The sequence below is a fragment of the Periophthalmus magnuspinnatus genome, chromosome 5, assembly GCF_009829125.3.
Source record: "Periophthalmus magnuspinnatus isolate fPerMag1 chromosome 5, fPerMag1.2.pri, whole genome shotgun sequence".
Taxonomy (NCBI): Eukaryota; Metazoa; Chordata; class Actinopteri; order Gobiiformes; family Gobiidae; genus Periophthalmus; species Periophthalmus magnuspinnatus.
The window spans coordinates 24,832,635-24,844,830 of NC_047130.1; the positions used below are offsets into that span (position 1 = coordinate 24,832,635).

A 12,196-nucleotide genomic window follows, 5' to 3' on the forward strand; every position below is an offset into this window, starting at 1 on the left:
TCCAAATGAATCTTGTAAGGCATTTGAAAGAGAAATACGTCTGCAGCTCTTTATGTTTCCCTTTAACAGTATCTACAGAAAATGCCATATCTATATGATTACACACGGTTAGTATTAACATTTAGGATAACATTTTATCCTAAACAGTTTATTATTAAGGCACAAAGTGTAATGTGGGTGGAAGTTCTTATATGATGCTATGTCGTACATTACATGAATCTAATGGCCAATGCTGTATCACTCTAGCTGCGCGCACCGTTACATCCAACATCAACAAACTAGTTTACAGTTTTCCCAGCTGTTGTTTTGAGAGGCTGACACTTGTGCTGCTTTGTTTGAAGTCAGTTTATTGTAGTTTGCAGTTTATTATGTGTTCATGTGCTCACTGGTAGACTAGACTGAAGTAGTAAGTACATGAAGATGGGTGGTTAAATTAATGTTGTTTTTAAACGTTTTAACTATTTATATTTCTACTTCATTGCACACAGTTTTTGTTACTTTTTTTCTTTTATTTTAACCACATTGGTAATTATTTGCTAGAAAATAATGGACTCCGATTGTCTAGACTAGGCACAAAACAGTTATACCAGTTTAGCCATAGCCCTTAACTCCCAGAACTATATTTGTCTTTCATTTATTTCCTATACAGCTCAGTATAATGAGTTGATGAAAAAGTAGTAAGATGTAAAAAACATATGGACCCCTACTTCCTTTTCCATAGCTGAAGTTCTAAGCATTACTTAAAGTACTGAGTGATGAAAACGCTTGGTGAGAAACTACATCTTATGGAAACAGACAAATGAATTTTCCACGCTAAACCTCAAATTGAAATACCACACTTTGTCCCCTTTAAAACTACTGCTCTCAAGAATATATATTACCCATAAAATAGACATATCAAAGTATGTACACTGCTATAAGACTAACCAGATTGCTTACAAAAGGAAAATCCAAGACCGCATAAATACAGATACAGAGACGCAATTGTGATCTAACAGACCACCCCGGACCCTGCATGCGGCTGTCCCCCTAAACCTCATTTTTAAGCCCCAACTAAAAGAAGATCTCTGGCTTTGAAGAACCAGCCTCCCAGCCTTATATAGGGCAGTAAAAATGTTGCCACGGTTGCGATGTTTGCCAGAGCAAGATTTAAGGACTGGACACTGTAAAATGAAATAAACCTTGGTTATTGAGACTTAGATTTTAGGCTATATCATACTTCAATGAATACATTTATTTGCACTAATCTCAAGTCACATCTAATTTAGCAGTGCACAACTATAGAATACACTCATCTGATTAGCCTTAGGAATCAATGCTTATTTTTTTTCCCTTGAATTTGATGAATATTAAAGTTCCACTATGTCATTTTTTTGTAGGAGGGACTGCCACTTAAGTATCTCCACACTGTTGAGATACTATTGCTAAATTTAATGCAATTCTATGAAACATTAGTGATATCATCTCCACGGACACAAACACTTCCTGTAGCTATTGTCTCAAAGAGCAAGATCTGGAGTTGACATTTTGCAGTTTGCACACAATATTTCGGCTCATGCTTGTTTAGGCCCTATCTAGAGCAGGGGCATGACTTCCTGCTCTCCACTGCTTTCCCATGTTGTGTCTATGGTCTATTTTAGTCCCCCATCAATCATGCAACTTCATTACCAAGTGGCTGTATTGTTTTTCAAATCCTGTGTCATGAACAAGAGATATTCAATTGTAAATATAGAACAATATCTAAATACACGTGATTTTGTTTATCATTTTGTTTAGGGCAGAAGATCAAACAGGAAGCGGTTAATCGCTTCATGCAACATTGAGGTCACTACAGCATGAACAAAAATTGCATTGTTCTGGTGACATATAGATATTCTTTGTGTTTCCTTTCACCATGATGAAATATAAATTGTGTTTATCATTTATGGTTATACCTACTTCTCTCTCAAATGTTAGTTTCCTTATTATAGTTCTTAAAATCCCCCAAAAAAAGAAGTTTTAAAGAAGGAACTTTCAATAAGCTAGATATAGATAGATGTATATTGATAGATATAGATATACATTTATTGATTTAATAAATTACTTAAATACATACATACTCTCTGTTATGCAACCATGCTCACTTGACTAGACTGCCAGTGCCTTGCCCAAGGACAGTTTCCACTTGAACCGATGAGCCCTTGGTTGGTGGGTCCTCATTAATCTACTATGCCACTGCTGCATCAGATAAAAAAACATTATAAATGGATTAATATTTCTTATATTACAGTCATCATTTGAACTCTTTTGTTGCTAAGACACATCAGAGACTTGAGTGGAGGGGGGACTACTGGCTCCTTTTCCGTCCGACATCAGAGGGAGGCCCCCAGACGCAGAGATGTGGTGGTTGTGGTTAACCAAAACCAGTGATGCCGTCGCAGTAGTAAAGGTTTGGAGACAGAAACTTGTAATATAAGAAAAACGTCAGACTGGTATTCAGCTGCTGCAGTTATAACAAGAGTGTGAGTCGTTTTCACACTTTATTTTATTTTTTATTTTTTAAACAAATACACCTGTACCGGTATTTGAAGTGTACGCATTGCCCTTTGCCAATATTTTGTCCTTGCTTGATTTTGCTTGATTGTGTTTATTTGTTTTAGTAAGCATTAGGAGCTTTGAAGTAGTGTCACAATACTAAAATGGAACACTCTTTCAGTAAGAAGTAAAAAGACTTCATACTCAATACCGATACCATAGTGATGATTAAAAGCCATCCTTTTTGTATAATGGAACATACTTATAATGCAGACCAAAACCAGTCCAAAACAAATCACGAAAGATCTAAATATTTTAAGTACCGATACTTGTTCAAGTGAGTATCTACTTTCAATACCTATATAGACACTTAAATACCTTTTCTTTGTATTACCTAGTCTATCATTTACGTGAGAGCCTTCCTTGAGTGTCTAAGCGCAGTGAGATAGTTCTAGTCCCGTCACAATCTTTTTTTCCTCAGACACTAGGGGGTGATTTCCCCTCTCTAATCCAAGAACAACTTCATCAATCATACTCCACATTGTGTTTTAATTCCATGGCCAAAACTGTAATAATTGTTTCCATTGGGCAATTTTTAGTACCAACTTATTATTTTTCAGTCTCCCCTCTCCCCATGCTTTCAGTGTCTGACATCACCACACAATTTACACACACACACCAATCTGGGACAGTCAGTTAAATTCAGACAAACACACTAACGCTACAAGCCTACACAGTGCATTGTATGAAAAGAGCATCTGTACACAATAGAGGCCTGGCATGGGACCACTAAAGCTGTCCAACAATGACTCTGCAGGAACGTATTGTGCTCCACTTTTGTATGGGACTGGCTAAGTGTAAATATTTTGCCAATTTGTCTTCTTAAGTCTTACTCAAACTTAGATGTAACGGACTCTACATAAAACATTGCACATTAATGATAAAATGAATAAATGAATCGATCAACGTCATAGATAAAGTTGGGTTGGTATTTCAGTGGGATGAGCAATTCATTTTCAGTTCACAGTTCTGCGATGAATCTGAAATATGAACCGCAAAACTATTAAGAATCCTATTTCAAAATGTTTGCAGTGGTCTAAACTGCTGGGAAGGTAAGTTTTGTATGTATAATGAGCATGTTATATAAATAATAGTAGCTTTAACTATTTGCACTTAATCGACTAGTTCTGAGGTAAATGCTTTTTCCTCTTTGTTACGTAACTATTACATTAAAATATGGTTAAAAAAGAGTTTAATTTGGTATCACCTTTAACATTGCGTAACCAACATAATAATGCCAATCTTTTCCGCACTCTCTTGCCCCTCACTATCCCCTTTGCTCAGAGCTGAATTTCCAAAGCTATGTCACACATTTGCAGCGTGTGTACTCAGGGCCGTCCGGGCAGGAGGAGTCTGTGAGGATCAAATCTTGGCTCGAGATGTGAATACCGAAAGCTTTGACTAAACCTGGCTCCAATTATCTGTGCTCCGGCAGCCAAGGGGAACTTCTGACTATCCCTCACTCTCCAGACCATGCAGCGCTTACAACTGTGGGGCTGCGGAGACTCTGCTGCTGAAGTCTGACAGCCACTCAGTCTGTTGTCTACGGTCTCAGACAAGCAATGTACTTTTAATGATATGTGAAACAGGACTGCACAGTTTTGGAGAAAGAAATCTAATTTTTCTGACAATTATAGTGATTTGATTTGCAGTTTATGTTTAAATGGTAAGGTTGTGTTTAGTAGTTAGAATAGCTGACTGTTAATCTCAACTAATGGGGATCCTAATAATAAACTAAACAGTGCAAATTTTAAACAAGTCCTTTTACAACAGACTTTTACAACAGCATAAGACATTCTGCTATCTAAAAAAAGTGCAGTCCTTGCGATTTGATATTTGGGACAATTTCAATTGTGATTTCAAATTGGTTTTGATATAATGTGCAGCCTTAATGTGAAAAGTGATGTTGACTAAAAGGGCTTTACCAATAAAATTGTAAATGGTCACATCTTTATATAACACTTTTCCACGTTTAAGGAGCTTCACATCAAGGAGCCACTCACCCATTCACACACACATTCATACACCAGTGTACTCAGACACTGTGGGTGAGGTGGGTTAAGTGTCTTGCTCAAGGACACAAGGATAGCATTCATCTGTGGAAGCTGGAATCACACCGCGAACCTGTGGACCAGTGGATCTGACCACTCACCCACCCCCTCACTAACCTTCAGATCGTTAAATACAGAATGATTTGCATTTAGAGATTGAACTGTCGACCTTTGTGTTTGTGGCCTGTTAATATTTTAACATTTACCATCATAATCTTCATTTTGAGTATTGTCTGGAACCAATTTAGGTAGGTAGGATTTTTTTATTTACTGTGTCATGCATTTTCTAGGTTTATATCCATCTGAATATTGCAGAACGTATTTATTTATTAAGCATGTAATTTGACCTAATTTCTAGTGAGGTGACCTCTTCTCTCACTGTAACACTATAACACTGTGTGTTATAGTGTTGATGCTAGTGTTGACAGCACGTGTGTTGATGTTAGCACGTGCGTTGCTTGTGTGGCCTGTATACTTATTACTGATGTGGTCTGGATTATAATGGATGAGGTGGGACATCAGCTCTGTGTGTTGTGCCTTTGTCTGAAGGTCAAAGGTCGATGTCATTAGAATAAGGTTGCAGAGTCTGTGGTCCCAAAGCCTAATCTTGTGAAGCATTATGGGATATCACACCAAGGAAATGCAGCCCAGGGCGATAACAGCCAAATGTGTTTTTGTTTTTTTTCACTCTAAACAACTGTGCATGTGTATGTTCATTCATTCATTCATTCAAAGAAATCTTGTTAATGTTTTTCTGACATCTCTGACGCTCATGTGTTGCCCTTTTGAACTGAGAGAATAACATGACTGAACAGTTGTACTAAAATCATCGACAGTTTAAAGTGTGTCAGTGGTGTGATTGTGAGAAACAGTGTGACCTACTTTTACCAGAATATAATAATTTGGTTTTGTTTATAAATCAATTTAATATTTCGTGATAACTTTTATGAAGTATGTGTTTTCAAATCATGTACTCTTGTGTATTACTAAACTTTTCCAGTTTTGTGGAGCTAAAATCTGAAACATTCTTCCTGAAGATGTGACATAGGCATCTGCTCTGATAATGTTTAAATCCAGGCTCAAAACAGTTCTGTTTATGTGAATATGACCGAAAGGTTTTTATTCTGCACTCTTATTCACTTATATTTTAAAATAAGTTTTATTATGAATGTTTTTGCTTTTATCTACTTTTTTTAGGATTGTAATTTTAACACACCCTTCTTGTTTTATAAAGTACTTTGTGTGTGACTCAATACATTAAAGCCAATTTATAGACTCAATATATACACTACTACAGTGTTTTTGAAATCTTTATTAAGTAAACATCAAGACTAACCTGGCAGTTTATTTTTGGTTTGGCAAAAACAACACTTGAGGATGTCCTTATCTTATCCCTATGTATTTTGTTATGCTGTATATTTGTTATTTGGACAGCCTTTTCTACCGTTTAACACAGTGTTGGAACGTATACCCTCTCTCTGTCTTTAAGTACTCTTTACATCCTTCACAGCGAGCAGTACTGCATCTGTCAGCGATGTTAAACTATACCAACATGTGCCATGTGTCTATCTCCAGGTCGCAGGAAAGAGCTTCACTCTATGGGACAACTTCCTGGTTGAGGGCCGGTGCAGCGGTGGACAGGAAATGACCTTGGAACGACTCATCCAGTTTGTCAAGGTATTTCTTTCTCTCAGGATGGAAACTTAAACTAGAGTTAGTGTTAGTGAGTGCAAGTTTTATGTGTTTTTCTAATATACTACTCCCCATCCAACCGTAACAACACAACACAATAGCCATTGTTTTAAAATCGACACTTACCTTCTAGTCATACAGTGGAGTGGTTCAGAGTGCCAGCCAGCCATGAAAACAATTATCCTTATCTACATCATGTTAATTATACGCTAAATACAACTGCAGTTTATAGAAATGCTAATATAAAACTATCATTCATTAAATAGGCATTTGTATTCAGTGAATAATCCTGCATATTCTTTCCATACCAATCCCAAACTTAGATAAAATGTGGAGCCAATAGGAAAAAGCATTGGTGATTGAAAACGTGATGAAAAGTTGAAAAGTATATATTATCATAAGATGTTTAATCACTCATTCGTCCATGTAGGTTCAATTTCAAAAGAATATTAAATTCTGTATTCACTACTAAACTCCATCGCCAAAGCCTTACTAAATACATTATCAGTGCAATAAGTGTCCTCTGTCAGTTTGGTGTGAAGAGCGTGCCTGTAAGCCCCATTTTGTGGATTAGCACGGCCATGTTGAATTTGTTTATCTGTTTGTTTGCCCTTACAAACACAACACAGTGCCTACAGTGTCATTCACTGTAATTCAGATTCAACTTTACATCTGAAAACATTTTATTGTACCAAAATATATAGGAATTTGGGGAGACTGGGGGAATACACATAAGGTCGCCATATTTGCTCCAGGTTTTGTTGAACTTTTCAGAGAGCTGTGTTCCTGTGTTTGTTTATGGACACACTGCAGCACTTCCTGAACTGCCCATGTTGTTGAGGTCATAGGTCATTCATAGTGCCAGTCCATGTTTCTATATGATGATTTCTTCCTTATGGCTGTATATAAATATATGATTGTTTGTGATTGTTTTCAGGAAAAGTGTGATCTGGAGGTGTGCAGTCTCTTCTATGGAAGCTCTATTATTTACAATGGCCAGAAGGACAGACTCCAGAAAACGTAACTAAACCATTTAATTGTTCACATGTCAAATTAATGAAACTTGCCACTAAACAATTTGTTATAACTGAGTGTCCTGCTGAAATATCCTGACTTGTTTTCTAGTAATGAATGCTAAAAAAACAACAACAAAAAATATGATGACAATTACACTATAGAAAAGGAAGTGGTCAGATTTGAACTCAAAAAGTAAATCTCTCTCTTTTTTTTTTTCTTTTTTTTTTTTTGTAATGCAATAACATTTGTGCTGCAGAGGCTAATGTTTAATTGATAGAAGTAGCTTTAACATTATCTCACTGCAAAATGTCTTATTGTGACACATGTAGGCTTTTGAGTGTGTTCATGCTATCCAATCTCAATTTTATACTGAAAACTTAAAGGTGCATCATGTAAATTTTCTAGTGGGGAGTCCGCCACCTGCTTGTCTCCATGAAGATATTATATCTTCGCCTGGAATGTTAGGCTCTGTCACAATAACACATTTTTAGGCACGATATATTGCACAGAAATATTGCAATAAACGATAATATTGAAACCTTTTTGCCACTGACAGAAAGCAGGATTTATTTATTCTACCTTCTACAGCTCAAATCTTATCATGTTACATAAAAATGGCAATAATCTTCTTGCTATTGCAAAGTAAAAGTACCTAGGATAAATACTGAGCCCCCACATATATTGTTGCAGTGATCAGATGTTGAATGAAAAGTCGATATTGTAATTATCGTCACTGGCCTACAAACTGTTAAGCACCCAGGTCAAGCTACAGGTCAGATCAGTGGAAAGGTGACGTTGCTCACAGTAAAAATGCATGTTTTTCAAGATATTTGTAATAGTAGTTTGTAAATGTAAGATTGGAGCATTACAGGCAAGCACAACAACTTAAGCACAACAACATTACTTGAGCCAATCCAAAACTTTAGATCCAGTTCCAAAGCAGTGACTCACATTTCTGAACCTTCAAATTACAAAGATGCTTCATGAATTAGTTGACATCCAGATGACCGCACATGACTTTAGTAGCTGCGTACTCACACTGAGCAGCATCACTTTGTTTGTTGTGGAGGTTAATGGCAGGATGAGGCGTTTCCTTTGTTGACACGCTCACACTATGCATCACTACACTCCGACGACTGAGACCCACCACTCCTCAGGTTTCTATGTTTGTTGAGAAGCTAAAGAGTTAAATTACTGCTTAAGTTATTTTGCCTCCAAATGTGTTTGCAGGGGCCGGGAGTGATGTGTTTGGACTTGCAGCACATTTATCAGCACATATATCAGCACATATCTGATGCCACAGGGTAGATGAAATCTTCACTCTAATTAAAGCAGTGAGTCAGACGCAGATATGAAGCCTGCAGCGTTTCTTTTCTTCCACTAAAGATGGAAGACGACAATAAAGACGACAATAAACCTTTACCTAAGTTTTATAGGTGATGATTTAGAGACATGTTTACATTTTTCTATATTAGTCATTTAACTTTGAGTCATACTGTCTAATGTTTGGCAGTAGGCATGGAATGATATTGAAATTTGGTATCACGATTATCATGGTTAAATGATTGAGATTAACGATTACATCATGATAATTATTAAAGTTGCTGACAGTTTAAAATGTAAAGTTTAATGTTATGAATAGGTTCCATATTTAAACAGCTGTTACAGAATTGTACTTTGTTATGAGTGAAAACAACATTGATCTAGAAGAGAGCATCATGGAGAAGTCGTTTTGTTCTGCACATCCTGGAGATATAATTGCCATTCTCTTTGTTGGCGATTATCACGATTATATCAAATGTCCCATGAACGATTATTGCGTACACTTTTTATTTGTATATTATTGTTTATGTCCCATTCCTGTTTGGCAGAGGTGTATAAAGTTTTGATTAGAGCCGTAGCCTTTATCTATTTAGAAGTTGCCATGTTATGTAAATAAAGACTCAAATTACTTTTGATAGCTATTTAATTATAATTTGAACAGGAGTTATATTGGCACCAACAAATGCCAAATTGGCAACACAATTTTGAAATGTAGAACCTTAATTTAACCCTTAATTTTAGATAGGAGGTTAGGATTTGCTGATGTGTAAATGGAGAATGGTAGTTGTAAAACATCCCCTGAGTGTCCATTACAAAGTCTGTTAGAACATGCCAGACATGAGCAATGAAATCTCCAAGGAGACAAGCAGTGGCGGACCCCTCATCAGAAAAGTTACACTGTGCACTTTTAAATTAGATTTTGCACTTAAAAAGTAAGCACTGCTTGCATTTGAAACATCTAGTAGATTCTTAATCAAGATCTCAATCAGTATTCTGATTATACGGGAATTAGATTATAAATGAACAATAATAATAATATAAGTCTTAAACACGTCTTTATATTTATGTGGTTTGATAAGATGACATATGTTTTCTGTCCCTATCCATGCCCCTCTTATGTGGTACTTGATGATGATTGTCCAACTGCACAGGAAGCCAGAAGTCAGTACTGGTGGACATTTGTCATTTAGGACCAGCTGTCCACATGCCCTCCTCCCCTCTCTCCCCCTGTGGCTTCTGCTCTGCTCCCTAGAGAGAGAAGAGCTGTGCACTGATATCAGAGTAAAAACAAAGCACACATCTGCAGCCTGGACACTGGGGATAGTCCATGGCACAGGATGTCACTGACTAAAACAATAATATCATGCTGTGTCTACGTATGAGTAACCAATGGGTAACTTCTGGAGATGTGAGTGAACAAACCAAATTATACACTGTACAAATACAGTTTTTTTGGCTTCCACAACTAAATGACTAATTAATCTGCCATATTTCTTAGAAATCTTACAGTACCTTTCCTACTGGTACAATATTTTATGAAATACTGTGGGGTGACTAACAGTATTGTAGAATGATACTGATACTGTTTTTTCCTATAAATCTGATGAGAGTTAACAACTATCAGTTCTTTCATAATAATGTTATATTCCAAAGGATTATATCATGGTTATTGATACACTCTGTACTGTTTAACTATATTGCCACATTTACACCCATAAGATACTTTTTTAATTTTTTTTTTTATTGCCAAACAGCCAAGACAAAAGAATAAATGTCAAAATGTCTTTTAACAAAAAAATCATGTTGTAAATGTGCCTTCACCTTTATCCCAATCTAGTGTTGTCACGATACTACAATTTCAAACTCGATTTCGATACTTAAGTATAGACTCAATATTCAATACCAATTTGATACTCAAATGATCATTTTAAAAGCTCTTTTTTTAGGTACTATTGTTATTTTTAATACTAACCCAGTATTTTGTTATAGAACCATGTGGTCTTACACTCAAGATAAAACTGTTCAAGAAAAGTCCAGTTTTATCCAGTTTGAATATCTTATACTACAATTACTATCTGATTTTTGATACTTTTGACAACCCTATCCCAATCCTGTACGCTGTAAATATATTCATATATTTTATGTCTTTTTCCTAGTGTGTCAGAGCTGATAAAGATGGTGACCAAAGCAGAGATCCCTCCTTATAAGAAGATGCTGGAGCTGTTCCCATCCTTCACTGAGGATGAAAACTGTGAGGTGGTGCCCTGTATACAATACCTGCTGCTGTGAAAGAGCCACACAAACAAGTGTAGCAAAATACATGGGGCTGAAGCCAGTGTACATAATGCAATGTCTTGCCGCCACTGGTAATGTTTACACAGACTGTTTCAACTTTTTAATAATTATAATCTTAAAAATCATGTGGACTTCTTGTTTGATTGTTAAAATGTTGTGCTTAATGCCATATCAAGGACTGTGAAAGTTAGTGTTTTTACATTTGATTTTGAATTGTTTATTTATGTCCTTAAAAGCCAATGAAACTCAAAGATCTGCTACTATATGGGTTAATGCTATTTTAAAGGGGAAAAAACACTTCTTATCACAATTATATCTTAACTTAATTGATCTATTAAAATTGATTGGGTCTTTTAATGCTTAAAGAGATGTGTCTAAAATGACATACGGTATCTGGTTCTGTGTTCTTAAGTCTACAGAGAAATCTGCTTTTTTTTTAAAAATAGAATAGAAGAGATAGATAGATAGATAGATAGATAGATAGATAGATAGATAGATAGATAGATAGATAGATAGATAGATAGATAGATAGATAGATAGATAGATAGATAGATAGATAGATAGATAGATAGATAGATAGATAGACAGACAGAAAACAAGAGCACAGTGGTTATTTCTCATTGGTGCTTGCTATAGCTGTCTGAACACAGCTGTTTGAACTTAATCCTTGTTCACAAATGCAGCCCCTCCCTTCATATAAATATAGAGATAGAGATATCAACACCACTTTCACCTGTTTGTACTTCTGTTCTTTTGCTGCCAATACAAACTGTCTTCCACTCCAGCTGTTGCACTGGACACTTGCACTAGTACAATTATGTGTACTATTTGGGGATGCCATTGTTTTGTATGTGCAAATGTCTGTAATTAAAGGGTGTGGTTGTAACATGCATATCAATCTATGTCTGTTTTATTATAACTAAATGTGTAATAAAGTATATGTCTGTATTGTATTGTGTATTTCAAAGTTCCGTTTTGCATCAATGCAGTTTTCAGATGACCTTTCCCATGACTTTTCTGATTCATGTATACAGTATATTCAAGATTTGCATGAAAATGTGACCTAGGGGTATATGGAGGTTAGATGAAACCAGTTACCGTTAATATTATGCCTGTTGGCTACATACTCAAGGCAACCAACATAACCACCATTTACAGCTTGTCATGAGTTACTAGGTTATATAGAAGTTATTTATGAATTACAAAATTGATAAAGAGGACAATGGCTCTGATTTTTCCCCAAT

The 12,196-nt window shown here is 35.9% G+C and overlaps 1 protein-coding gene across 1 annotated transcript in view; it reads left to right on the plus strand.

Moving 5' to 3' along the window:
• The window catches only part of uba7 (ubiquitin-like modifier activating enzyme 7), a 47,292-nt gene extending 35,389 nt beyond the window's left edge, over positions 1-11,903 (plus strand). Inside the window, exons 22-24 of the mRNA XM_033966792.2 lie at positions 6,201-6,302; positions 7,255-7,337; positions 10,814-11,903. Of these exons, the coding sequence (XP_033822683.1) occupies positions 6,201-6,302; positions 7,255-7,337; positions 10,814-10,946 (318 nt within the window). The 3' untranslated portion in view covers positions 10,947-11,903. The remainder of the gene's footprint in view (positions 1-6,200; positions 6,303-7,254; positions 7,338-10,813) is intronic.
• Positions 11,904-12,196: the final 293 nt, after the last annotated feature.